Source organism: Oncorhynchus tshawytscha, linkage group LG04 (assembly GCF_018296145.1).
Source record: "Oncorhynchus tshawytscha isolate Ot180627B linkage group LG04, Otsh_v2.0, whole genome shotgun sequence".
Lineage (NCBI taxonomy): Eukaryota > Metazoa > Chordata > Actinopteri > Salmoniformes > Salmonidae > Oncorhynchus > Oncorhynchus tshawytscha.
Genome location: NC_056432.1, coordinates 55,588,287 through 55,613,717, shown reverse-complemented (window position 1 = coordinate 55,613,717; position 25,431 = coordinate 55,588,287). Strand labels below are relative to the sequence as shown.

The following is a 25,431-nucleotide window of genomic DNA, read 5'->3' as shown; positions in this document are numbered from 1 at the left end:
TGACAGAAAAAACAATTAAAGGTTCTGGGAGCCCACAAAAATATGTGGTTGTCAATCAATTTAAAGAGGTCAAGATTGATAATAAACATGGCCTGAGTATCGTTGTGGCCTTTGACCCTTTCAGCCCTGTATTAACTCTGGATCTGAGAGGAGCTAACAGCACCAACCATATAAAACCAGACAGGGTAACAACCTCCATCAACCTGGGGATCACAACCAATCACCCCCTGTCTAAAGGCTGCTCAACCTGGGTCACCTTGTCAGGGACAAGGGGCTGTGCTTTATAACACACACACTGTCACATGGGGAGACAAAAACACAGCATCAAAACAGACCTCACACACAACAACTCTTTCTTTCTCTCTGTGTCTTCTCTCTCTCCCCATACTAATTAGGCCATCTCCACCTTCCTGAGATTGCCTTTTGTTTTGGAGAGAGTGGTACAAAAACAACATTATTGTCTTTAATTAAGCCACAGTCACAATGGCCATCTATTTCTCTCTATCTCTCCTTCTCCCTCTCTCCCTCCCTCCTACCTCCGTGCCTTTGGCCGCTCTGTGAGGACACTTCCGGGTGTCACAGTCCTCCTTTGTCCCTCAGCCGGCCAGCACAAGGCCAGCTCTATGTATGTGGGAAGCAGAGAACACTGAGTCTCCACGCCAAGGCCAAGTCTCCTCTTAATGAGAAGAGACTGCTGCTGGGAGGGAGAGAGAGGGAGAGGGCGGGAAAGAGACAGAGAGCTGTTTGGGGACACGCCACACGTCCTCCTCCCACATCTCCTCTCACCAACCCCCAGGCTCAGCCTCAGCCTGCCTTTTTCTTCTTAGGCAACGGACAATCAGTAAAGGCACTAAACCAAAGCCTATGACTATAAAAAAGGGTGCTATATACAGGTTGTACACACTGAGGTTGGAGCCTTGGAGGTTACTATCCATAACCACCCAGTAATCAAGAACCTTGTATTCAGACCGACCATCATAATCCCTATTCCATATTGCTTTAGAACTCTACATTTCACCACGATCGACCTATTCTTTCCAAAATACTGTATGTCATCTCTCAAATTACTCCTCTCACTTGGCAACACAGCTATTTTTCTGCCATCACTCTCAGGCTTTGTTGCTTGGCAACTGGGCCTGCGATCCACCTCTTCTCTGGTTGGTTGATTGAAAGCAGAAAGAGAGAGAGAGAGAGGGGAGAAGAGAGGAGAGAGAGTAAGGATTGGTCATGCATGTTTCAGTTGCCATTGCCAAGTCCTTGCCCCGCCTCCCCATCCGACAGGGATTCATGTATTATAACAAGCATGCTGGCCATATTGTGCTGTCAAAATCGTTCAACAATATAGCATTAGATATAGAGGGTGGGAAACAGACAGTGAAGTAGATGAAGAGAGAGAAAGATGGGGAAAGAGACAGAGATGGGGGGTGGGGGGTGGTCAGAGAGAGAGAGGGGGAAAGAGACAGACAGAGATGGGGGGCGGGGGTGGTCAGAGAGAGAGAGGGGGAGAGAGAAAGACTCAGTGAGCATAGCCTTGCTATTGACCGTAAGGTGCTACAGAGGGTAGTGCGTACGGCCCAGTACATCACCGTGGCCAAGCTTCCTGTCATCCAGGACCTCTATAATAGGCGGTGTCAGAGGAAAGCCCATGAAATTGCCAGAGACTCCAGTCAGCCAAGTTATAGACTATTTTCTAATGCTAGCGCACGGCAAGCCATATCGGAGCACCAAGTCTAGGACCAAAAGGCTCCTCAACAGCTCAAAAGGCTCCTTATTTTAGTGTACTTGGTAAATATTTTCTTAAATCTACTTGAACTGCACTGTTGGTTAAGGGCCTGTAAGTAAGAAGTTCATTGTAAGGTCTACACTGTTGGCTAAGGGCTTGTAAGTAAGCAGTTCATTGTAAGGTCTACATTGTTGGTTAAGGGCTTGTAAGTAAGCAGTTCATTGTAAGGTCTACACTGTTGGCTAAGGGCTTGTAAGTAAGCAGTTCATTGTAAGGTCTACACTGTTGGTTAAGGGCTTGTAAGTAAGCAGTTCATTGTAAGGTCTACACTGTTGGCTAAGGGCTTGTAAGTAAGCAGTTCATTGTAAGGTCTACACTGTTGGCTAAGGGCTTGTAAGTAAGCAGTTCATTGTAAGGTCTACACTGTTGGCTAAGGGCTTGTAAGTAAGCAGTTCATTGTAAGGTCTACACTGTTGGTTAAGGGCTTGTAAGTAAGCAGTTCATTGTAAGGTCTACACTGTTGGCTAAGGGCTTGTAAGTAAGCAGTTCATTGTAAGGTCTACACTGTTGGCTAAGGGCTTGTAAGTAAGCAGTTCATTGTAAGGTCTACACTGTTGGCTAAGGGCTTGTAAGTAAGCAGTTCATTGTAAGGTCTACACTGTTGGTTAAGGGCTTGTAAGTAAGCAGTTCATTGTAAGGTCTACACTGTTGGTTAAGGGCTTGTAAGTAAGCAGTTCATTGTAAGGTCTACACTGTTGGTTAAGGGCTTGTAAGTAAGCCTACACAAGTCTACACTCGCTGTATTCGGCGCATGTGACAAATAAAGTTTGATTTAATTTGAGAAAGGCCGCCGATGAGAATGGATCAGTAGCCCTCAGGTTGCGTCTCTGACCCGCTCGCATTAAATGAGAGTCGTTGACAGCCGCACGCCCCGAGTAAGCAACGACATCAGGATTTTGTCTCCGATATCAAAAACTTGTCTGGGACAGCTAAATCAGTCTCAAAATCTTGTAGGGTATCCCCATCTTAAAAACACACGCACACGGTTGTTCTCCCCCACATTTAACACCCATCGGCACTTTCACGGCAGCAAACGTTACATAATTCCTAACAAAAGCCAGGAACCACAGTCAATCAACCTATGGGGAAAGGACAATGGTCTTTCCTTATAATCCTGTGATTCTTGCTAATTCCTTTACTGCCCTCTGCCATTTCCAGAGGCTGGGGGGGATCTTAGCATGTCTATTAAAACAATACTTTCTATGAACCATATTCTGTCCTGTAATGCTAATCAGAAGTATACATTTGCCATGGAAACAGGACAACTCCAGGTAAAAGAGTGCTGACAGTATGGAGGGGCAGCTAGCCCTCCAGGCCGAGGCAACGCCCACCCAAGGCACTATGGGATTATGTGCTAGATCAAGGACATGTCTAGTCTGACCCATGTGGACTCAAAAGGTCATCGCGAGGCCATAAAGGTCACCACGAGGTCATCATGGCCTCTAAAGAATATCCACGTCCCCTCCCGTCCCGCCCCCTCCTCTCCTCAACATGGCACTCGCTATCCTCCGAGTTGCTAACCAGTGGAGTCTGCGGAGGGGAGGACGGCTCATAATAATGGCTGGAAAAGGAGTCAATGGAACGGCATCAGACACCCGGAAACCATTTGTTTGGTGTGTTTGATACCGTTCCACCGATTCCGCTCCAGCCATTACCACGAGCCCGTCCTCCCCAATTAAGGTGCCACCAAGCTCCTGTCTTGCTAACACAGTGTGAGAAAGAGCGCAAAGTATAGCTACAACGTGTCCCAAAAAGAGTCAAATAACGAGCTGAAAGAAACGTCTTTCTGCCTTGACAGCAGCACTACACAGTGCACTAATACACTACCAATCTACGACAAAGGCTTGTTTAGTCTGTATGCGAGAGCTGTCTCACCCGGAGTGCACAGTGTTGTTTCTTCTTTACCCGCGCGCTGCGACAATAAACCCTGGTGGGTCCGTGACAAGGTTGTGTTGAGTCTCAGTCTTAATTGTGTTGTGTTAATAGGGTGAGCTGCCCAGGGCGATGCCTCAGACTGCTGATCCCAGCATCGACTCCCTCTCACGGGGGAGCGAGTGTTCCCTAGAGGGGAGTGCCATGGAGGAGCTAAGTCAGGACAACTGTGATCATGTCAGTGGTATTAACTGGTCCTAGTGCAGCCCACATGAAGAACAAACACCCGCCCGGCACTCCACTGGCTAATGAGGGAGTGTTAAAGGAACAGGCCACCAGGGCTCTAACATGGCCTGATAACACACACACACACACTCCATGCCCCGGTCAACACACGCACAGGCTAACAACCTCCAGGGTCGCCTCTTGACCTCGACTCCAGCCAATAGAATGTTCTCGTTCTCTCCCTCTATCCCAGAAACAATTACACAACATCCTTCTCTGTCTTGATCTGAGCCAGCAGCAACAGCAGCAGACAAATGCCTTCTCCCTTCAAATTAAATTGCACAGGCCCAGTCTGTGCCTTTTGTAATCATCCCTTTCTTTGCAAATGAATGTGTTCTTCATTTTCATGTCAGTCCAAGTGCATTCCAGTCATAAGGCTGCTATTGAAAGATATAATGGTGCCTAGCTACACTGGGACTCAGCTTTGGACATTGAAATGTTTGGGGATTAGAGATGTTTAACTGCTAAAGCAATCAGAAACACAACCTGTCCCAATTTTATGTGATGTCTTTGACTACATGAGCTCAGTGACTGTCCAATGTAAGCCTGCATTTAGCGCTCAAGCCAATATTAGAACGGGAGAAACAAATAAAAACAAATAACATTCTTTAGAGGTCACCACACACAGGCACACACCGTTTTGCTCCTCATTCCCTCCATTAGGCTCCATGCTACCATTTGCTGAGCTGGCAGCCATGTTTTTTCTGCCTTCTAGAGGGAGTCATTTTGCCCCCTCGTGTATGAATCAGATTTATGATGTTCATTATAGGCCTTCCTATTCAACTCATGCAAGCAGGCCGTAAAACACCCAGATGAAGTCGTGTACGAGCTCATCTTGCACTGAGCACATCTGAGTGGACTCTTTATGACCAGGCTACATTGCCAATCTTTGTGGGTAGCGAGGCTTTTGGGATAGCCCCAGGTTTTAGTGCTTCAACTGTGGGGGCAAAGAATAAATAAATAAAGAGAGAGAGAGACCCAAAATTCAGGAAAGCTTTGACTATCCACAGATTCAGTGAGCAAAGCCTTGCTATTGAGAGAGGCCGCCGTAGGCAAACCTGGCTCTCAAGAGAAGACAGGCTATGTTCACACTGCCCACAAAATGAGGTGGAAACTGAGCTACACTTCTTAACATCCTGCCAAATCAAATTGTATTAGTCACATGTGCCAAATACAACAGGTGTAGACCTTACAATGAAATGCGTACTTACGAGCCCCTAACCAACAATGCAGTTTAATAAAAATAAAAAATATGAATAAAAATAAGAAATAAAAGTAACAAGTAATTAAAGAGCCGTAGTAAAATAATGATAGCAAGACTATATACAGGGGGGTACCGGTTCAGAGTCAATATGTGAGGGTAATATGTACATGTAGGTAGAGTTATTAAGTGACTTTGCATAGATGATAACAACAGAGAGTAGCACCTTCCTCTGATACCGTCTGGTATAGAGGTCCTGGATGACAGGAAGGTTGGCCCCAGTGATGTATTGGGCCATACACACTACCCTCTGTAGTGCCTTGCAGTCGGAGACCAAGCAGTTGCCATACCAGGCAGTGATGCAACCAGTCAGGATGCTCTCGATGGTGCAGCTGTAGAAACTTTTGAGGATCTAAGGACCCATGCAAAATCTTTTCAGTCTCCTGAGGGGGAATAGTTTTTGTCGTGCCCTCTTCACGACTGTCTTGGTGTGCCTGGACCATGTTAGTTTGTTGGTGATGTGGACACCAAGAAACTTGAAGCTCTCAACCTGCTCCACTCTAGCCCCGTCGATGAGAATTGGGGCGTGCCCGGTCCTCTTTTTCCTGTGGTCCACAATCATCTCTTCTGTCTTAATCACGTTGAGGGAGAGGTTGTTGTCCTGGCACCACACGGCCAGGTCTCTGACATCCTCCCTATAGGCTGTCTCGTCATTGTCGTGATCAGGCCTACCACTGTTGTGTCATCGGCAAACTTAATGATGGTGTTGGAGTCGTGCCTGGCCGTCCAGTCATGAGTGAACAGGGAGTACATGAGGGGACTGAGCACACACCCCTGAGGGGCCCCTGTGTTGAGGCTCAGCGTGGAAGATGTGTTGTTACCTACACTTACCACCTGGGGGTGGCCCATCACGAAGTCCAGGATCCAGTTGCAGAGGGAGGTGTTTAGTCCGAGGGTCCTTAGCTTATTGATGAGCTTTGAGGGCACTATGGTGTTGAACGCTGAGCTGGAGTGCAATAGAGATTGCATCATCTGTGGATCTGTTAGGGCAGTATGCAAATTGGAGTGGGTCTAGGGTTTCTGGGATAATGGTGTTGATGTGAGTCATGACAGCCCTTTCAAAGCACTTCATGGCTACAGACGTGAGTGCTATGGGTCGATAGTCATTAGGCAGGTTAACTTAGTGTTCTTGGGCACAGGGACTATGGTGGTCTGCTTGACACATGTTGGTATTACAGACTCAGACAGGGAGAGGTTGCCAGTGAAGACACTTGTCAGTTGGTCAGCGCATGCTCGCAGTACACGTCCTGGTAATCCATCTGGCCCTGCGGCCTTGGGAACGTTGACCTGTTTAACCTGTTGTGTGTATGGGGCAGTATTTTGATGTTTGGATGAAAAACGTACCCAAATGAAACTGCCTATTTCTCAGGCCCAGAATCTAGAATATGCATATAATTGGCAGGTTAGGATAGAAACACTCTAAAGTTTCCAAAACTGTCAAAATATTGTCTGTGAGGAAAATCCAACAGGGAAGTGCCTAAGAGAAACAAATCTACATGTTCCATTGCATGCCTTCCCTCTATTTAAAGGGATATCAACCAGATTCCCCTCTCTATGGCTTCCACATGGTGTGAACAGTCTTTAGACATAGTTTCAGGCTTTTATTCTGAAAAATGAGCGAGAAAGATCACATCGCGTCAGTGGATGGCTGGGTGCCAGCAGAGTTTTGCATGCGCAACAGCTTGGAGCAGACATTTTCTCTCTCTCTCCTATTGAAAAAGCTACGGTCCCGTTGAAATATTATAGATTATTTATTGTAAAAACAACCTGAGGATTGATTATAAAAAACGTTTGACATGTTTCTACGAACTTTACGGATACTATTTGTAATTTTCGTCTGCCCTGTCGTGACCGCTCGAGCCTGTGGATTTCTGAACAAAACGTACCAACCAAATGGAGGTATATTGGATATAAAAATAATCTTTATGGAACAAAAGGAACATTTATTGTGTAACTGGGAGTCTCGTGAGTGCAAACATTCGAAGATCATCAAAGGTAAGCGATTCATTTTATTGCTTTTCTGACTTTCGTGACCAATCTACTTTGCTGCTAGCTGTATGTAATGTTTTGGTCTGCTGAGAGAGATGTCCTAACATAACCGCTTGGATAGCTTTTGCTGTAAAGATTTTTTGAAATCTGACATGCCAGGTGGATTAACAACAAGCTAAGCTGTGTTTTACTATATTGCACTTGTGACTTCATGAAAATTCAATATTTTTAGTAATTGAATTTGAATTTGGCGCTCTGCAATTCAGCGGATGTTGACGAAAATGATCCCGCTAATGAGATGGGTGCGCCAAGTAGTTAAAGGTATTACACACATCGGCTGCGGAGAGTGTGATCACACAGTCTTCCAGAACAGCTGGTGCTCTCATGCATGTTTCTGTGTTATTTGCCTCGAAGCAAGCATAGAAGTAGTTTAGCTCGTCTGGAAGGCTCGTGTCACTGGACAGCTCTCGGCTGTGCTTCCCTTTGTAGTCTGTAATGGTTTGCAAGCCCTGCCACATCGCACCAGAGCCAGAGCCGGTGTAGTACGATTCGATGTTAGTCCTTTATTGACGCTTTTCCTCTTTGATGGTTCGTCGGAGGACATAGCGGGATAAGCTTCCAGGTTAGAGTCCCGCTCCTTGAAAGCGGCAGCTCTGGCCTTTAGCTCAGTGCGGATTTTGCCTGGAATTCGGGTTGGGTATGTGCGTATGGTCACTGTGGGGATGACATCATTGATACACTTATTGATGAAGCCAATGACTGATGTGGTGTACTCCTCAATGCCATCGTATATTCCAGTCTGTGTTAGAAAAACAGTCCTGTAGCTTAGCATCTGCTTCATCTGACCACTTTTTTATTGAACTGGTTATTCCTGCTTTAATTTTAGCTTGTAAGCAGGAATCAGGAGGATAGAATTATGGTCAGATTTGCCAAATGGAGGGTGAAGGAGAGCTTTGTACGTGTCTCTGTGTGTGGAGTAAAGGTGGTCCAGAGGTTTTTTCCCTCAGGTTGCACATTTAACATGCTGATAGAAATTTGGAAAGACTGATTTAAATTTCCCTGCATTAAAGTCCCCGGCCACTTGGAGCATCACCTCTGGGTGAGTGTTTTCCTGTTTGCTTATGGCAGAATACAGCTCATTCAGTGCGGTCTTAGCGCCAGCGTCAATCTGTGGTGATATGTAGACAGCTACGAAAAATAAAGAGGAAAACTCTCTAGGTAGATAGTGTGGTCTACAGCTTATCATGAGATACTCTACCTCTGGCGAGCAATACAGTCCCTCAAGACTTCCTTAGATATCGTGCACCAGCTGTTATTTACAAAAATACATAGTCCGCCGCCCCTTGTCTTACCAGATGCCGCTGTTCTGTCCTGCCGATACAGCGTATAACCAGCCAGCCGTATGTTGATAATGTTGTCGTTCAGCCACGACTCCGTGAAGCATTAGATAATGCAGTTTTGAATGTCCCGTTGGTAGTTTAATCTTCTGCGTAGGTCATCTATTTTATTTGTATTATCCCGGGAAAGCAGTATATCATTCACATCAGGCTCGTTGGGCTCGTTAAAGGAAAATAATATTCTGCCAGTCTGTGGTGAGAAATCGCAGTTCTGATGTCCATAAGTTATTTTCAGTCATAAGAGACGGTAGCAGCAACATTATGTACAAAATAAGTTAAAAAATAAGTTACAAACAACGCAGAAACGAACAAAAAAACTACATTGGTTAGGAATACGTAAAACGTCAGTCTTGCTCTCCAGCGCCATCTTCCCATGTATGTATGACCATGTTAGAGACACATATTTCCGTCAAATTACACAGACCCACAAAGAGTTCGATGTGAAGAACAAACACCATTGTAAATACAACCCATTTTTATGTTTATTTATTTTCCCTTCTGTACTTTAACTATTTGCATATTGTTACAACACTGTACATAGCCATAATATGAAATGTCTCTATTCCTTTGGAACTTTTGTAAGTGTAATGTTTACTGTTAATTCTTTATTTCACTTTTTTTTATTACTTATTTCAATGGCTTTGGCAATGTAAACAGATGTTTCCCATGCCCCCAAAAATCATTGAAACGAATTGAAGAGAGAGAGAGAGATGTGTACACAGAGAGCACACAATATGAGCCAAAAAAGCTTTTGTTATTTGTATTCTCTGAAATGAATTCACTTTTTATCCGACAGAAAAAGGCTATCAGCTTCGAAAAGGGCCATACACACTGCTTCCAATGTCAGCGATGGCCATCGTTAATTCAGCCTTTCAGTGGACATGTCACCCACCCTGGTACTTATTATAGCTCTCAATAACTATCATTCCACGAGAGGGTTTGGCAAATTACATTTGTTTTGAAAAAATAAAGAGAATGTGCAGTCAAAATAATTAGTAATCCCTGTGTGGGCGAGAGAGAGAAGAAAAGTAACAGTAAATGTGCAAATGTGCAGCTGTGTGGAGGAAGATGAGGAGGAAGATGAGTAGGTAAAGGCTGCTCAGTGAGAGGCAGAGAACAGGTTATTAGAGACGGGAAGCATGCCCCCCCACCCCCACCCCGAACCACCAACCCGGACCACAGCGGCCCCCCACCAGCAAGATGAAAGCCTGGTTTGCCCCTTGTCAGGGAGTTGACACTCACGTTTTCCTTCACTCATAGCGCTCTCTCTCGCTCCATATCTCCGCTCTCTACTCCCAACATTCAGACACGCACCCCTCTGTCTCATTCCATACCTCCCTCTAGGTCCTGTCTGCGGTTCAGTCTAGTCTGTTTGATCCTGCAGTCTGTTAGTTGACAGTCAGTCTCCTCAGAGAAGAGGCCTACATAGGGCCCCTGACCAATGGGCAACCTCTGTTAGCCCCGGCTCACTCCAGCGCCATCCCCACACAACACCTGTATGCGTTCCAACTGGATCTGAGCAGTTCCACACACACACACACACACACACGATTCTACAGAACATCTAGATGTGTTACAGCTGGACCTGTGGGGATCCAGATCAGGTTTAGCATAGCATCTGCCTCAAGCTGGGCCAAGAGCATGGCTATGGAGCAGGGAACTGGGCTCAACAGCTCCACATGGACCTGAGGCTTGTTTCTTTTTTACATTTTATTTCTAGAACAGAAAACCACAGAACATCACCACTCCTTGAGAGAAGAGGCTGGTGTTCTGGAGCACGGAACTAGAACCAACTATTTCTATGTTCTGTACTGTATTCTGAGAACAGCGCATGGGAGAGAGAGAGCGGCTTCACCCTGTGGGGCTGGGACAGACAGACAGACAGAAGGAGCTCTCTCTCTCTCTCTCTCACACATACACACAGACATTCATATTCTAAATGGCCAGAAGGGACAATTACTTAGGAGACACCATTGAACTGGCATCGTTCATGGGAAAGATCTATTAGAACACACGAGGCAGTCAGAGGGAGAATTGTGTGTTCGTATTGAGTCACTTCATTGAGAATGATTGCTCTACTGTATCTTGTAGTTACCACATATCTCCTCCAATACAAGGAGAACATCTCATGCAGCATGTTGGAATGTGCAGCAGATAAACATACTGTACAGATGTGCCTGACTGCTGATGCTGTGCAAGTGTGTGTGTGTGTGTGTGTGTGTGTGTGTGTGTGTGTGTGTGTGTGTGTGTGTGTGTGTGTGTGTGTGTGTGTGCGTGTGTGTGTGGCCATGGATGAGCCATGTGGAGCCCACAGGTCTGTGACCTACATTCGATGGGGCAACAGTGCCCCACGGTCCCCACCACAAATCTCCAATAATCACAGCTAGCATCTGCCACAGTCATGGCCACAACTGGACTGTGGCAGGAATAACAGACACACACGCACCGAAGATTTCTAAACTCCATACATTACTGCTGAATCCTCACACTCTTCTACTACAGCAAAAAGAGAGAGAGGAAAAAAGGACATTATCTTCAATCTCCTTCCTCTTCGGTCTCTGACATAATACCTTGTTCCGTCTCGTTGTGTCCTTGAACCACCTCCTATCTCTCTCTCTCCTTTCCTACATCTCCTCTCCTACACTCTAGTGTACTTCCTCCCTCTGTCCCCGGCGGTGTGTGTGTGTGTGTCCTGCCCTAGGTGGGCCCCTGTGGTCTCTGGAGGATGTAGGATCACTAGGATGTGCCCCTCACTGCTTTTACAGGCCAGACAGGAAGCAACAAACCCTGTCAGCTCATTAAAAATGTCAACGCCTGGTGGGGTCTCACACACACCAATGCGCGCACTTGTATTATCACACACACTTGCACACAAATGCAGACGCAGGGAGGGGGGGCAAACACGCACAAACGCCCGCACACACACACACACACACACAGGCACACACCCATAAACACACACACACACACATTCAGTACAAGAGCCACACCCAATAGGGCCCAGTATTCCATATCCCTAGGAAATGTAGCTTCATTATAAGGCCTACAGTCTGTATTGTCCCTCTGCTCATGCCATAAAACAAGCCTGAGTGTTCCCCCTAGTAAGACTGCTGAAAGGAGCTCAGCACAGTCTCCTAACAATGCCCAGAGCCCCCAGCCAAAAAGAACCCTGCTGCCCAGCCGCTTGCCACATCTTCTCTCTCTTGTACTATAAACCAAGCCTTTGTTCTCCCCTCCTCACATTATCTGGTGGGATGATGCTCCATTCATCTCCATTCATCTCCATCTCTGCTCCCTAAACACAGCTAATTCAGGGATGAAAACTCCTCAAAGTTCACAGAGAATGTAACTGCAAGCATGGTGTCAAACAACTTTTGAAACAGTAAACTAATGTATTAAAGCTGATAACATCCTATCAAGTGACTGTCAATAAAAAACCACATCCCTATCGGCACAGAGCGTGACGTAAGAGGATCTGTTCCCTTAACTCGTATCCAAGTAGAACTGATGTTATTCACTCACATAAAGGAACACCGACACACAGGCACACACACACACACACACACACACTTCATTCTGTGGTTTCTTTAACTAGATGCATGCATGACAATCTGTCCACACAACAACAGGAGGAGTGATCCTCTAATCACAAATCTGTCTCTCTATCCTCCTCTGGAAAGGCTGCCCTCCAAAGATTAACCCAAATCAGCTGGGATACCCCAATCCCCACACTCACAGACGCATTCAGAACTCACACTACACACACACACACACACACACACACACACACACACACACACACACACACACACGCACATATCAACTCACGTGTCCTCAGAGCGAGCTCGCTCACACACACACACACACACACACACACACACACACACACACACACACGCACATATCAACTCCCGTGTCCTCAGAGCTCGCTCGCTCACACACACACACACACACACACACACACACACACACACACACACATCTGGAAGCTCACGTACCTCTGGTGTTGGTGGCCATGTCCGCCACCTTCTGAAAGGCATCCAGGAAGGCCACAGCTGCCAGCACTGTGGTCCTGAGAGCAGAGCAGAGCGGGACAGAGCAGACAGGACAGACACATGATTGGCACCAGTTCACAACCACAGTCATTTCAACATAAACAAACATAGTCAGCAGATCTGGCGCCTCAGAACAGAACAGAGGGGGATTACATTGTTGTCAATGGCACTGGCTGGGAATCTCATTGACGGGCACAGCTCTAGTAGACACAGGACAGTGGCTGGGGCTTACCTGAGCTGGGAGTGCAGTTTGGTGGCCTTGGCACTGAAGTCTTCCCACACTGGGTATGAACACTGGGAATAAATACATAAAGAGGGACACGTTAGAAGGACATTATGCAATGCAACTGGTGCATGATCTGTACAAACATCTGACAGGACCTTTGACCGTTTGTCACGTTCTGACCTTAGTACCCACCCACAAAACACAGGTGGCAAAAGGCTACCTATTTTGTCTTTGTGTTAGTATGGTCAGGGCGTGAGTTGGGGTGGGCAGTGTATGTTCGTTTTTCTAGGTTGTGTTTATGTGTTTGGCCTGGTATGGTTCTCAATCAGAGGCAGGTGTCGTTCGTTGTCTCCGATTGAGAATCATACTTAGGTAGCCTTTTGCCACCTGTGTTTTGTGGGTGAATGTTTTCTGTATGTCACCTTTCAGAACTGTTTCGTTTCATTCCCCATTGTTATTTTGTTTAGTGTTCTGTTGAATAAATTAACATGGACACATACCACGCTGCATATTGGTCCGATCTCTCCTACTCCTCCTCAGACGAGGAGGACGAAAAGCGTGACACCGTTTTCACTCACAACTCACATACAACACAATGTGCAGCATTGCACCTCCTGTGAGCAGCAGAATATTCTGGCTAAAATGTCTGTGTTCCCTGGTCTGAGTCATCACTGTCTGTGATTGGGCAACACATCCTCTGTTTCCACCAGCCCCCGGCACCGGGCAGATATCAAACGAAGCAATGAATGGCAACGCAAATCAAACACGATATTTGCACCCCAAAATCACCGTGTGAAGTTCTCTTCTCTCTTTCCCCCTATTTACGTGTCATTTCCTCTTTGTTCACACCCATTATCACACACAAATGATCCACGAGGTAAATAGTAGTAAATGCAGTGGAGGCTGCTGAAGGGAGGACGGCTCATAATAATGGCTGGACTGGAGTGAATGGAACGGCATCAAACAGGTGGAAACCATGTGTTTGATACCATTCCACCCATTCCGCTCCAGCCATTACCACGGACACGTCCTCCCCAACTAAGCTGCCACCAACCTCCTGTGAGTACATGGTGTTACATGTTGACTATAACATCTCTTCTACCTGCAGGGCAGAGTGTGTTTCGAGCCCTCCGCACCTCTCTCTGCCTTTGTTGTCAGACGCTCCGGCCCGGATTTGAGAGCAGCAGATCAGACCGCTGTGTGTCCAAGGCTGAAATAAGCCTCACTCTACAGCACAGCTGGGGGTCGGAGATCTACATGAGCAAGTGCACCCAAGTCCCCCTGCCGTCTCCAAACCCCCAGCATGCAGGGAGAGTGGGGGTGAGGGGATAAGAGTCAGGGAGATAGCGGGAGGAAAAGACAAAAGAGACCGGAGAGAAGGGAAAGGGGGATATGGTGGAAAGGGAAAGAGAATGGAAGAGAGGGAGACAGGAAAGAGAGAGGATGAAGAGGAGCATTTAATGGGCAGGACCCGACCAGAGCAGAGGAGCTGGGATGTCACGGGGGCTACAGGGGGCCCTTTGATCTGACGTCTCATTCCTGGTGTTTGACGTCAGTTAATTTGGTCCGAAATCAGAGCAGCATTTCCCTGCGGTCTGCCGTCTGTGTTTGAAGTGCTCTAATCTTGCAATGTTGCAAGCCTGACGTCTGTCAGGAGAGGCCTTGTGGATAGGAGATACGGAGCGGGCGACGCCTCCTCTCCATTACAATCACACCAGCCCATCCCTCATTACCATATTAGGCCATTTTAATCCAATTGAGGGGATCCTGGCGGTGCCTGATAGTGTAACGGTTGTTTATGAGGTTCATTGTAGGCCTGGGGATATTTGATTTCCAATCCTCCTCAATGAATCACTCACTCACTCCTACTCGACTTGCAACCTGACCCACAAACAATGGGATAAGTACCTCTCTCCATCCATCCAGCCGCCTGGATGGTTCCCAAGTAAAGAGAGCAGGCTATTTTTCCTTTAGCTTAACCAAGTGGAAAAACAGAGCCATTAAAGGTGCACTCTAATCAGAAAGAAAATACAACCCAGAGGCATACTGATGATGCAGAGTAAAGACAACAAATCTTTCTGCATCTTGATTTTACCTTTATTTAACTAGGCAAGTCGGTTAATTAATAACACATTCTTATTTACAATGACGGCCAACACCAGCCATACCCTCCCGTAACCCAGACGACGCTGGGCCAAATTGTGCCCCCCCCCAATCACAGCTGGTTGTGATATAGCCTGGGATTGAACCCGGGTCTGTAGTGACGCCCCTAGCACTGCAATGCAGTGCCTTAGACCGCTGCGCCACTCCGGGTCCATATTACATTACATTGCAGCATTGACATTGCATTGCTGTTTGCGTCCCTGGAAGTCAAGGCATACAAACAGTAGCATCACATAACTGCAACGTTAATAGAACCTTTAGAGTGAGTGACAGTGTTCTGCCAGGCCATGCTGGCTGCCACTCCTCAAAAGGACACTCAGCCACTGACAACATGCTATTGCATCACCACTTCCTCTTCTGCACATAAAGACATCCTCACAGTAGTGACGGCACACAGAAAACTCCATAGTAACACATCTCATGCCTGACTACCCCTAGACATGCAGCGCATTAACTCTCCCTTCCACCAGCTCTCGCTAACTCCTCAAAAGGTTAACGGTGGTAGGTTACATGATGGGCTAGCTGGACTCTGTGGAACTGTCCAGAGAGTTTACAGTCCAGTTGGCCTATATCTGTGCTCAGCAGACTTGAATTCTGTTCTGTTGTTGAGCGAACCAACCATATTTACTTGAGCAAATGAAAAGCTCACCACTTCATCTCTTTGTTCCTTTGTTCTCTGGAAGATGACATAAACCGTGGATTAGCCCAATTCCAGCTCTTTCAATTCGGGCCAATTCAGACTTTTAAAGAGAAATAAAACATCCACACAATAGAGGCTAATTTCACAGTTCTTTATGCTAATATAATAGATCCCATTTTGGATGTGCTGGAAAGGATACTGTAGACATCCCCTCTATAGCAACTGTATGAGACAAGGAACGAATGGTGATTCCCTAGCTTACTAAGAAGCCCCTTTACAGGCTGTGGGAACAAGGACAGGGCACAGACAGGGAAGGGCAAAGGGTTAATAGACGCATGTGGCTAAGCTTCATTAAGTCATTGGAAGCAGAGCTACGCGTACAAACGCGAGCCACCACGACGTCTACTACCTCGCGATGCGTTATCTCCAGATCAGGGGAGCTCCTGCTACTTCGACCCAGGAAAATAGATTCCGCCAAGGGCTTTACCGTATCAGCAGACCAAATGTGTTCAGCTGGAGGGCTGGACACGGGCAACGCACCTGACAAGTTTGATTGAACAGAAATGTTCACTATGTCACAGGAGGTTGGTGGCACCCTTAACTGGGGGGGGACAGGCTTGTGGTAGTAGCTGGAGCGGGAATCTGTGGGGTGGTGTCAAACACATCAAACACTTGGGTTCCATGTGTTTGATGCCATCCCATTAGCTCCTTTCCAGCCATTATTATGAGTCGTGATGTGAAGTGTGATGTCAAGTTTCAGGACAAAAGATAGAACGTCTCCACTACTGGTATGAACAACGCAAACACCGGGTTGGAGTTTTCTCAGTAACGTTTACATTACCGGAGGATAGATACTATGTCGAATCTCAAAGTGCCTGTGAGAAACAAATACGTGCCTCTGTTATTACGAGAAAGTGATCGCCTTCTGTAACTTAAAGAAGCATTGTGCCTTGTAATTCCATTACCAAAAACCTGCATATCTTGAAGATATTTTCTCTCTTTTCTCTCCCTCGTGAGGGAGGATAATAAAGTTCACAGAAGTAACAAGTAAAGGTAGACCTACAAAATGAGTTATAGTGTTTTTACTGATACCAATTTTGTTTATTAATTATTACATTTTGTTTTGTTAATGAATTATTAAGTCATTAAGAAAGTAACAAAATGACACAAACCACAGTTGGGTCATCTGCTACTGTCCTCCCTTCCACTGGCATACTTTTAATGTTCAGCTCATAACTGATGGTTTTTCCCCCTTTCTGTCATCTGGTAGTCAAAGCAAAACTGTGAAAACAGTCTGGACAACCACTCCCTCTCACTTTCCCTGTCTCCAACACTCTCTCTAACCCTCTCACTTTCCCTGTCTCCAACTCTCTCTCTCTCTCTCTCTCTCTCTATCCCTCTCACTTTCCCTGTCTCCAACTCTCTCCCTCTCACTTTCCCTGTCTCCAACTCTCTCCCTCTCACTTTCCCTGTCTCCAACTCTCCCTCTCACTTTCCCTGTCTCCAACTCTCTCTCTCACTTTCCCTGTCTCCAACTCTCTCCCTCTCATTTTCCCTGTCTCCAACTCTCTCTCTCTCACTTTCCCTGTTTCAAACTCTCTCTCTCTCACTTTCCCTGTTTCAAACTCTCTCTCTCACTTTCCCTGCCTCCAACTCTCTCCCTCTCACTTTCCCTGTCTCCAACTCTCTCTCTATCCCTCTCACTTTCCCTGTCTCCAACTCTCTCTATCCCTCTCACTTTCCCTGTCTCCAACTCTCTCTCTCTCTCTCTCTCTCTCTCTCTCTCTCTCTCACTTTCCCTGTCTCCAACTCTCTCCCTCTCACTTTCCCTGTCTCCAACTCTCTCTCTCTCCCTCTCACTTTCCCTGTCTCCAACTCTCTCTCTCACTTTCCCTGTCTCCAACTCTCTCCCTCTCACTTTCCCTGTCTCCAACTCTCTCTCTCTCACTTTCCCTGTTTCAAACTCTCTCTCTCTCACTTTCCCTGTTTCAAACTCTCTCTCTCTCTCACTTTCCCTGTCTCCAACTCTCTCCCTCTCACTTTCCCTGTCTCCAACTCTCTCTCTCTCTCTCTCTCTCTCTTTCCCTGTCTCCAACTCTCTCCCTCTCACTTTCCCTGTCTCCAACTCTCTCTCTCTCCCTCTCACTTTCCCTGTCTCCAACTCTCTCTCTCTCTCTCTCACTTTCCCTGTCTCCAACTCTCTCTCTCTCCCTCTCACTTTCCCTGTCTCCAACTCTCTCTCTCTCCCTCTCTCCAACTCTCTCTCTCTCTCCCTCTCACTTTCCCTGTCTCCAACTCTCTCTCTATCCCTCTCACTTTTTGTCTCCAACTCTCTCTCTCTCTCTCACTTTCCCTGTCTCCAACTCTCTCCCTCTCACTTTCCCTGTCTCCAACTCTCTCTCTCTCCCTCTCACTTTCCCTGTCTCCAACTCTCTCTCTCACTTTCCCTGTCTCCAACTCTCTCTCTCTCTCCCTCTCACTTTCCCTGTCTCCAACTCGCTCTCTCCCTCTCACTTTCCCTGTCTCCAACTCTCTCTCTCTCCCTCTCACTTTCCCTGTCTCCAACTCTCTCTCTCTCTCTCCCTCTCTCCAACTCTCTCTCTCACTCCCTCTTACTTTTCCTGTCTCCAACTCTCTCTCTCTTTGTCTCACTCTCTCTTTCTTCTCCCTCTCTCTCTCTCTCTCTCTTTCTTCTCCCTCTCTCTCTTTCTTCTCCCTCTCTCTCTCTCTCTCTCTCTTTCTTCTCCCTCTCTCTCCAGCTAATGTCACCTCTTGCGGCTCTTACTGACACCTACCATGACACATACTACCACCTGCCCTCGTTCCATTTCCTGCAACAAGCATCCTCACCCACTGAACCCCGACTGACACAGGACGTCCATGGACGTTGAAACGTGGTTGAACTTTGGTCAGTCCGCCCTGGCAGGACCACATCTGAACCAGTCATGGAGGTCTATGTTTCACAAGTTTGGAGAGTACAGTACAGTACAGTACAGTACAGTAGAGTACAGTAGAGCACAGTAGCGAACAGAACAGTAAATAAAGGTACAGTAGAGTTCAGTACAGTAGAGCACACTAGGGTAGAGCACAGTACAATAATAGCTAGTCTGTAGAACAATATTCAAATATGCAAAAGAATGATATTGCATATTTCTACACCAATTCAGGATACATCCCCATGAAGAGAATGCTATTCAAATCCATAATGATGCATTTCTGTATATTACGCATCAGGGACCCATGATGTAATTGAGTTACCGTAATTCTATTTCCCGGATGCAAATCCACTTCAACTACTGTAGTTCAATAACTCAAGGTGTCATGTCATAGCTAACACTCCATTCTTTCCGCAGACATGTTGGAATTGTAATCTTTGAAAATGTAAATTTTTTTTATCTCAATATCAAATAACTTCTGGGTAACAATTAAAATGGTCAAAAATAAACAGGACTGTCCCCAGTAGGACTGTCCGGGAGTGGAGAGGGCAAAACTGAAAATGAGTTGTTATTGGCAGAGGTTTAGAACAATATTTCTTATTGGTCAATTAACAAATGTACTGTCTGTTGATGTCACCGGGTAGGGCAAAACTCCATCCCACCAAAACAGGAAATGTCAGGAGGACTTTTCAAACAGCTCTTACATTTAAAGGGAAATATCATAATTTTGACAATATTATTCAAACCATATAGTGTGGAAATATATATATGAAACACAGTACAAATCTAATGTTTGACTGCACTGGGCTTCTAACGGAGTTTTTGGAAAATGTGGTCACAAAAAACTAGGGTTGTACTTTACTTCTGCACAGTGCTTCCAGTACATGTGTTTTTGTGAAATGTTATGTGTAAATTGTTCAGAGTTGTCCTTGTGCGTAGTGGTACGGTCTGTTAAAATTTGAAATCGATGGTTTTTGTTTGGCTTACATTTTAAAGTGAAAAATCTGAGTCAAAGCACAATTCCGTTACTGTGAAATTGCCTAAATATAACCTCTGGATCCAGTCTTCTCCATCCCCTGCACTGTACGTGAATACTATTGACTCTGTCCCCACTGTTGTAGCTCCACACCAACTAAATACACTGCTGGGTTCTTACCTGAGGATAGATACACAAATAGACGCCTTAGGTTACCTTTACATCATGTTGGCAAATCATTGCTCTCAAATGACATCAGGATACAGGCAGCAAGTTGTTGTCAGATGAAACAGAAAGATTGTGTGTTGCATAATCTATGAGGAAGAAGATCTTACCAATCTAAACATAGTAATAAAAATGAAACTATCCTGCCCGGCCTTTCTACCATGGGACAAGGTTAATCATAGTCTCTGTTGATGTCATTAGAATTCTTAAATATGTGAATGCATTTGCTACATTCTCCTGAGCTTGACCTTATACTTCCCAGACATCGCAAGCAGATAAGGTGAGACCCAAAGTTCCCACTAATTTCTCGTTACTTTTTGTTTCTTCAGCCATAAAAAAAAACGGGAGATGAGGATGGAGGTGAGTGGAGCTCCCCAGAGAGACGAAGGGATGGCCGGTGGAGGCTGAGGACTATAGGTGTCTCTGGCTGGGGCCTGGGCTGCTCAGTGTGTTTCAGTAGTGTCAAGCACTGCCAGGCACTTGATCAAAATAGCAGGTTTGGTTCAATCTCATAACCCCCACCCACACAGTGCATCGCACTTGCTGGTGTGAATGATTGATAGAGGGTGGAGGGGGGGAGGGGGTAATCTCCCTCTTCACCATTTACCACAGCAGCCTGCAGCCTTGCAGAAATGAATAATGGAAATCGCTTAATAGGAAAAGGCACAGCTTCTTCCTCCATGTCAGTCTCTCTCTCTCTCCATCCCGCTCTCTCTCTCAATCTATATGTCTGTCTCTTTCTGTATCACTTTGTGCCTTTCATTCTACCTCATATGTTCTCTCATCCTTTCTTACCATCATTTCCCTTCTTTCTTCTAGTCATCCATTTTACCTCTCTAACTCACTATCTCCCTCTCCATCCCAGGTCTAGTTGTCCCAGGTCTCCAAAGTTGTATTTGTGTAGTGGCAGTGGGTGCACCACTCAGCCTAATTGAAATGGGAGTCTTCACTGAGGTCCTCCGTGTGACTGACTGCCACCACTCTGAGATACTGTATATCGTGGCGTTAAAACACATGACAGGTCTGTGACGGAAAAGCAGGGAGCATTTTGTGGCACTCTCATTGGTGGGGATGGTCGCCGACGGCTGTCCATCATGCAGAGACAGTCAGGAATGCAGATGTGTCTTGTTGGAGGTCGGGGTGTACTTGAGGATAAGGGTCAGCATCATCCTCCTTTTTGCTGGACCCAGTAGCCCCATAGTAACTTCAGGGGTATAGTGAATGGAAAACCACACTAAATACCTTTGCATGAGAGAACAGTGGACAGTGGATTTTGTTCCTCCAGCAGGTAATTTTTTTACGGTGCAATTTTTTGTGTGATTTGAAACCATTTCTTTCCCCCGTTCTTTACTTATCAATGCGCTGAGTGGTTTTACAGTCAACAAATGAATGTGATGAGATGAGTTTGACAGGCCCGACAAAGCCTGCACTGAGAACGACTGGCACTGTCCCAATGTGATTTCTCAATCTGAAACCAGTCGATTCGTCTCTAACGAGCCTAACGAGAGACAAGAGAACAGGTGCTCATTCAGAGAGCCAGGGCCCTGCACGTTGTTATGGCATCAATGGCCCCAAACAAACGGGATGATAGTTTTGGGGGAGCACGGACACATGAGTCACGAGGATGGATGGCCTCTCTGGTCCTCTGCCTCTCGGCCCAAAGGCAGTGTCCAGAAATGGGTCACACGTGCAGCAGTTAACACGCATTCTGAGAAATGTTAAGTTAGCCAGGCAACACACACACACACACATATTGTGCCTGTATGGGGTTGTTTCAATTCTCTAAGTCATGGGAAGAAGCTGTCAAAACTTTGCATGTATGTTGGAAAGCACAAGCTTTGTGGTTCATCCCACATTCATCTGTTTGTTAACGTTGTTGCCACTCTGACATAAAGGTGAGACGACACAACATTATCCATAGACAAACACTCACAAGCCATGCTACAAAGAAGACAATCAGAGGAAAAATAAACATCCGACTACCACATGACCAATAACACACACACAAACTATGAATCGTCAAAAAGACACACAACTTGACAAGGCAATCATTCCAGAATACTCTGGTGCACACACACACACACATAAACACTCTGAGCCAGATGGCCGTGTCTCGTTGTGTGAAGGCAGCATGCCTGTCTGAGACAGACTGGTATGCACACCTTGGAAAGAAGTGTGGCAAGGCCTGAGAATGTAAACAGTCCAGCTGGCAAACAGACCACGTCGTGGACTTCTCCTGCCTCCCGTCTTCACTCTAGTCCCAGGTACCCCCTGACTCTGTCTGTCTCTACTGGCACTGCACTGAGCGTGTGGTCAGCACACACTGGGCCAGCCTATAGAGAGACAAGCTGACCATGAATGTGACACCCTGTGCTTTCAAATCAAATCCCCTCCATCCTTGCTCTGTCACCACACATAATAACCATGTAATAACAAGACATAGCCCTGAGGGCTGTAGCCAACACTGCCAGACAGCCAGCCCCCTCACACACATATATTCCCGTCTGTGTCTCCTTAAAAGGGGCACACACACACCCCACCTACACACTCATCAAGTAAGATGTGCAAACAAAGGACTACTCACTCTCTCTTCCACATTATACCATACGGTGGGGTGGGGCGGGGGGGTGGGGGTCTATCTGGAGAACAGAGGGGGAGACGGGGGTCTCTTTGATGTCATTGTGGTTCTAATGTACATTCCTTTTCAGTGAAACATCTGACTCATGTACTGTATGCTAATGTCAGAGAGGCCTCCAGTTCACTCATCATGGCACTGTGCTGTGTTGCGCTGTACCGTCCAATTAAGAGGTGTCCTACATGTAGTCGACCGTGTCGTTAGTGCAGTTGCGTTGCCAGCTATTGTACTGGGCATGTCTACTGCGGTGTGAACAAAGAGGAAGCCCGGTAAACAGCCAGTGATTCTAGGAGAGGAGACACATATGAGAAGTGACTGTGCATGCCCTATGGGGCTGTCAATCCCCCTGCAACAAAGGGATGGTGAGGGAGAGAGGGAGGGGAAAACATCCTCCAGTTGAAACACTTTACTCGGACATGGATCAATTGCATGCGTATGTAAACGTGACCCGTCACACATAAGGCATGCGCTCCCCAAGGTGTTAAGTCTATAGCGCATCATTCAGCATATTTGCATTTCATTGCTCAGTGAAGAGATGTTTTGTCTTGAGCCATCATGGGGGCATATATCAGCTGGAGAGGATAATAATTGTTCAGAGACGGCATGGCAGCACTGAGTTTGCTGTTAAACTCAGCGCAAATAACATCTCAAGCATAGCCAGCCATCAAGACACAAATAGCGGAGGCCCTCCTCGCAATGACAATCCCTGTCCAACAACAGGGTATCCTCGGGTCTCCATTTGTGTGTGTGTGTGTGTGTGTGTGTGTTTTCCTCTCTTCTGCCACCAACAACGGCAGTCCTTTGAGAGGTGGGTCATTAGTGACAACATGAGGTTGTCATGAGGTTGTCTGGGGTTACATGAGCGCACAGCAGTCAGCCAGTGGCTTAGATCTTACCATGTGGCATCTCACTCTGCTGTGGGGACACCCACTAAAGACCACTGCAATGGCCAACCTGAGACTCCAAGTGACCCATGGAGGATGGATGCTGCGGAAGTGACCATTTGACCCGTATGTTAGTATCCTCCATCATGGTGTTATTCCGAGGTTGCAGTTTGACGTGTCCCTTATCTCCTTCAAAACCCTATGATGTTCACAGATATAGATGGTCCGTGCAGGAATAATAACCATGCAGAACACCAGCTTTACTCCAACCTTATTCACATGAGACTGGGGCTCGGATGACGTAGAAATCCCTTGATGCAGCATCAAACCCATGATTTCTCACACAGTGGAAAGAAAGGCACAGATGATGAGATGGAAACAACGGTAGCGGTGTTACTGGTCCCAAGTCAGCGCTACCATTTCCTGTTCAAGGACTGTCCACATACTAAGTATGCCAACTAATCTGTTGGTTAGTCACAGTGGGTGTAGCTAGGAGTCTGGCTTGCTGTCTTCTCATCTGGATCATTGCTGCTCTAACCAGAGAAGAAGGCCAGACCATACAGCAAGTTAGGTCGACACCATGGGCCATTCAGACAGGCACAGCGGTGTGCACTGCTGGACGCGTGCGTGATGGCTTTCGAGGAGCTCATGCTTACCTCACACGGTGTCTTTAAAAGAAAAATCAGCTTGGCAGAAAATCAATGGTGCTGCTTTCTACAAAACGGGAGAGCTTATAACAGCGGTTTTTATTACCGGCACGCAACAACAACAACAAAAAGCATGGGACATGTGAAAATGGCATGGTTAAATCTGACAGCTTAACATTTATTTATTTTGTGTTAATAAAAGCCGAATACATGCACATTTATTCAATCATAAATGATCCATATGGTTATAATCCATATCGTGTTCGAATGCACATGCTTACCCTAACACACACTAGGTTTAACCTGATCTATGCAGAGTAAACCAACGCTCTGACACACACAAAGCACATGCAATGGTGATCGAGCAATTGGATTCAATTATAGTAGCTGTCAAAGCAACATTTCCAAAGCAATGACGCGACAGAATGCGCAAACCTTGCTGGGGGATAGTCACTATCAGGTAGGTAGCCTTTCGATGCACTGTGACAGAATAACGGTTCCATGTCCTCGAGGGTGAAAACAAGCAGCTCACAAATGCAGGCAACAAACAAAAAAAATGTTTCGGTCATAATGATGCCCGACCTACCTTCATATCATTGACAATCGCCTGGAATAGTCCACCTAACGCCCCGCACTCCTTCTCCACCGTCTCCATGTTCACTAAATCCAGGGTTCACCAAATACGGACAGGGCACAAAACCCCACCAAATGTATTTCCACGGTAGAAATAGCGATTGCGAAGCCTTGTTCTTCTCTCCTTCCCTGTCTGTGCCCAGCGTGAAAGACAGGATGAGGACGAGAAAGAGAAATGATACACAAATACGGTACAATTATTGTGGTCGACTGTCGGCTCGCTCCCCGTGTCCGTAGAACACCAAGCGAGTGATGATGAGAGAAGAGAGAGGTTACTCTCTCTCTGGTCCCAGCTGCGGGTCTAGAGCCCGAGTTAGGAGGTAAAGCATGCAGAGGGCACCGCGATGTACACTCTCATCTTCGGATAGCAAGGACAAATCGAGTTGGGTTGATGAGAGGTAATAGCTCCGGAGTGATGTATCAAAATGTGAGACAGTAGGTTGGTGAGTAGGCCTACCCGGGGAGCGCGAGGCTACCGGTGATTGGAGAAGAGGCAGTGGGCTGTGCTGCGGATTGAGCAGAGCCAGTAATTCGATCTATGGGAATCGAAAGGGGCCGGACAGCTCTCTTGTCACATGGAGGTGGTGTTTGGGGGGAGGGGTTAACCGCGGGGGTGCATGCGCACACACACACCCACACACACACACACAGAGACAGACAGACAGACAGACAGACACACTAGCCCATCAAACATTTCAATGCGATAGCGGAGACGCATGCCGAATGCGCCTGTGCACAGGGGAAATGCTTTGTGATGCCTCAATTGTGGTTCAATTCATTAGAGCGTTTCACACATTATGGCTATTACACAACACTACAGGATC

The 25,431-nt window shown here is 46.5% G+C and overlaps 1 protein-coding gene across 10 annotated transcripts in view; it reads right to left on the bottom strand.

Moving 5' to 3' along the window:
- The window catches only part of LOC112244903 (protein MTSS 2), an 81,309-nt gene extending 56,183 nt beyond the window's left edge, over positions 1-25,126 (bottom strand). For 4 of the 10 annotated variants that reach the window (XM_024412774.2, XM_024412777.2, XM_024412775.2 and 1 more), the window contains exons 1-3: positions 24,561-25,126; positions 12,875-12,936; positions 12,586-12,659 (exon numbers count right to left, since the gene is read on the bottom strand). In XM_024412774.2, coding sequence (XP_024268542.1) covers positions 12,586-12,659; positions 12,875-12,936; positions 24,561-24,629 — 205 coding nt within the window. In that variant the 5' untranslated portion in view covers positions 24,630-25,126. The remainder of the gene's footprint in view (positions 1-12,585; positions 12,660-12,874; positions 12,937-24,560) is intronic. The other 6 variants (XM_024412776.2, XM_024412782.2, XM_024412779.2 and 3 more) reach the window with 3 other exon arrangements.
- Between the last annotated feature and the right edge of the window lie 305 nt (positions 25,127-25,431).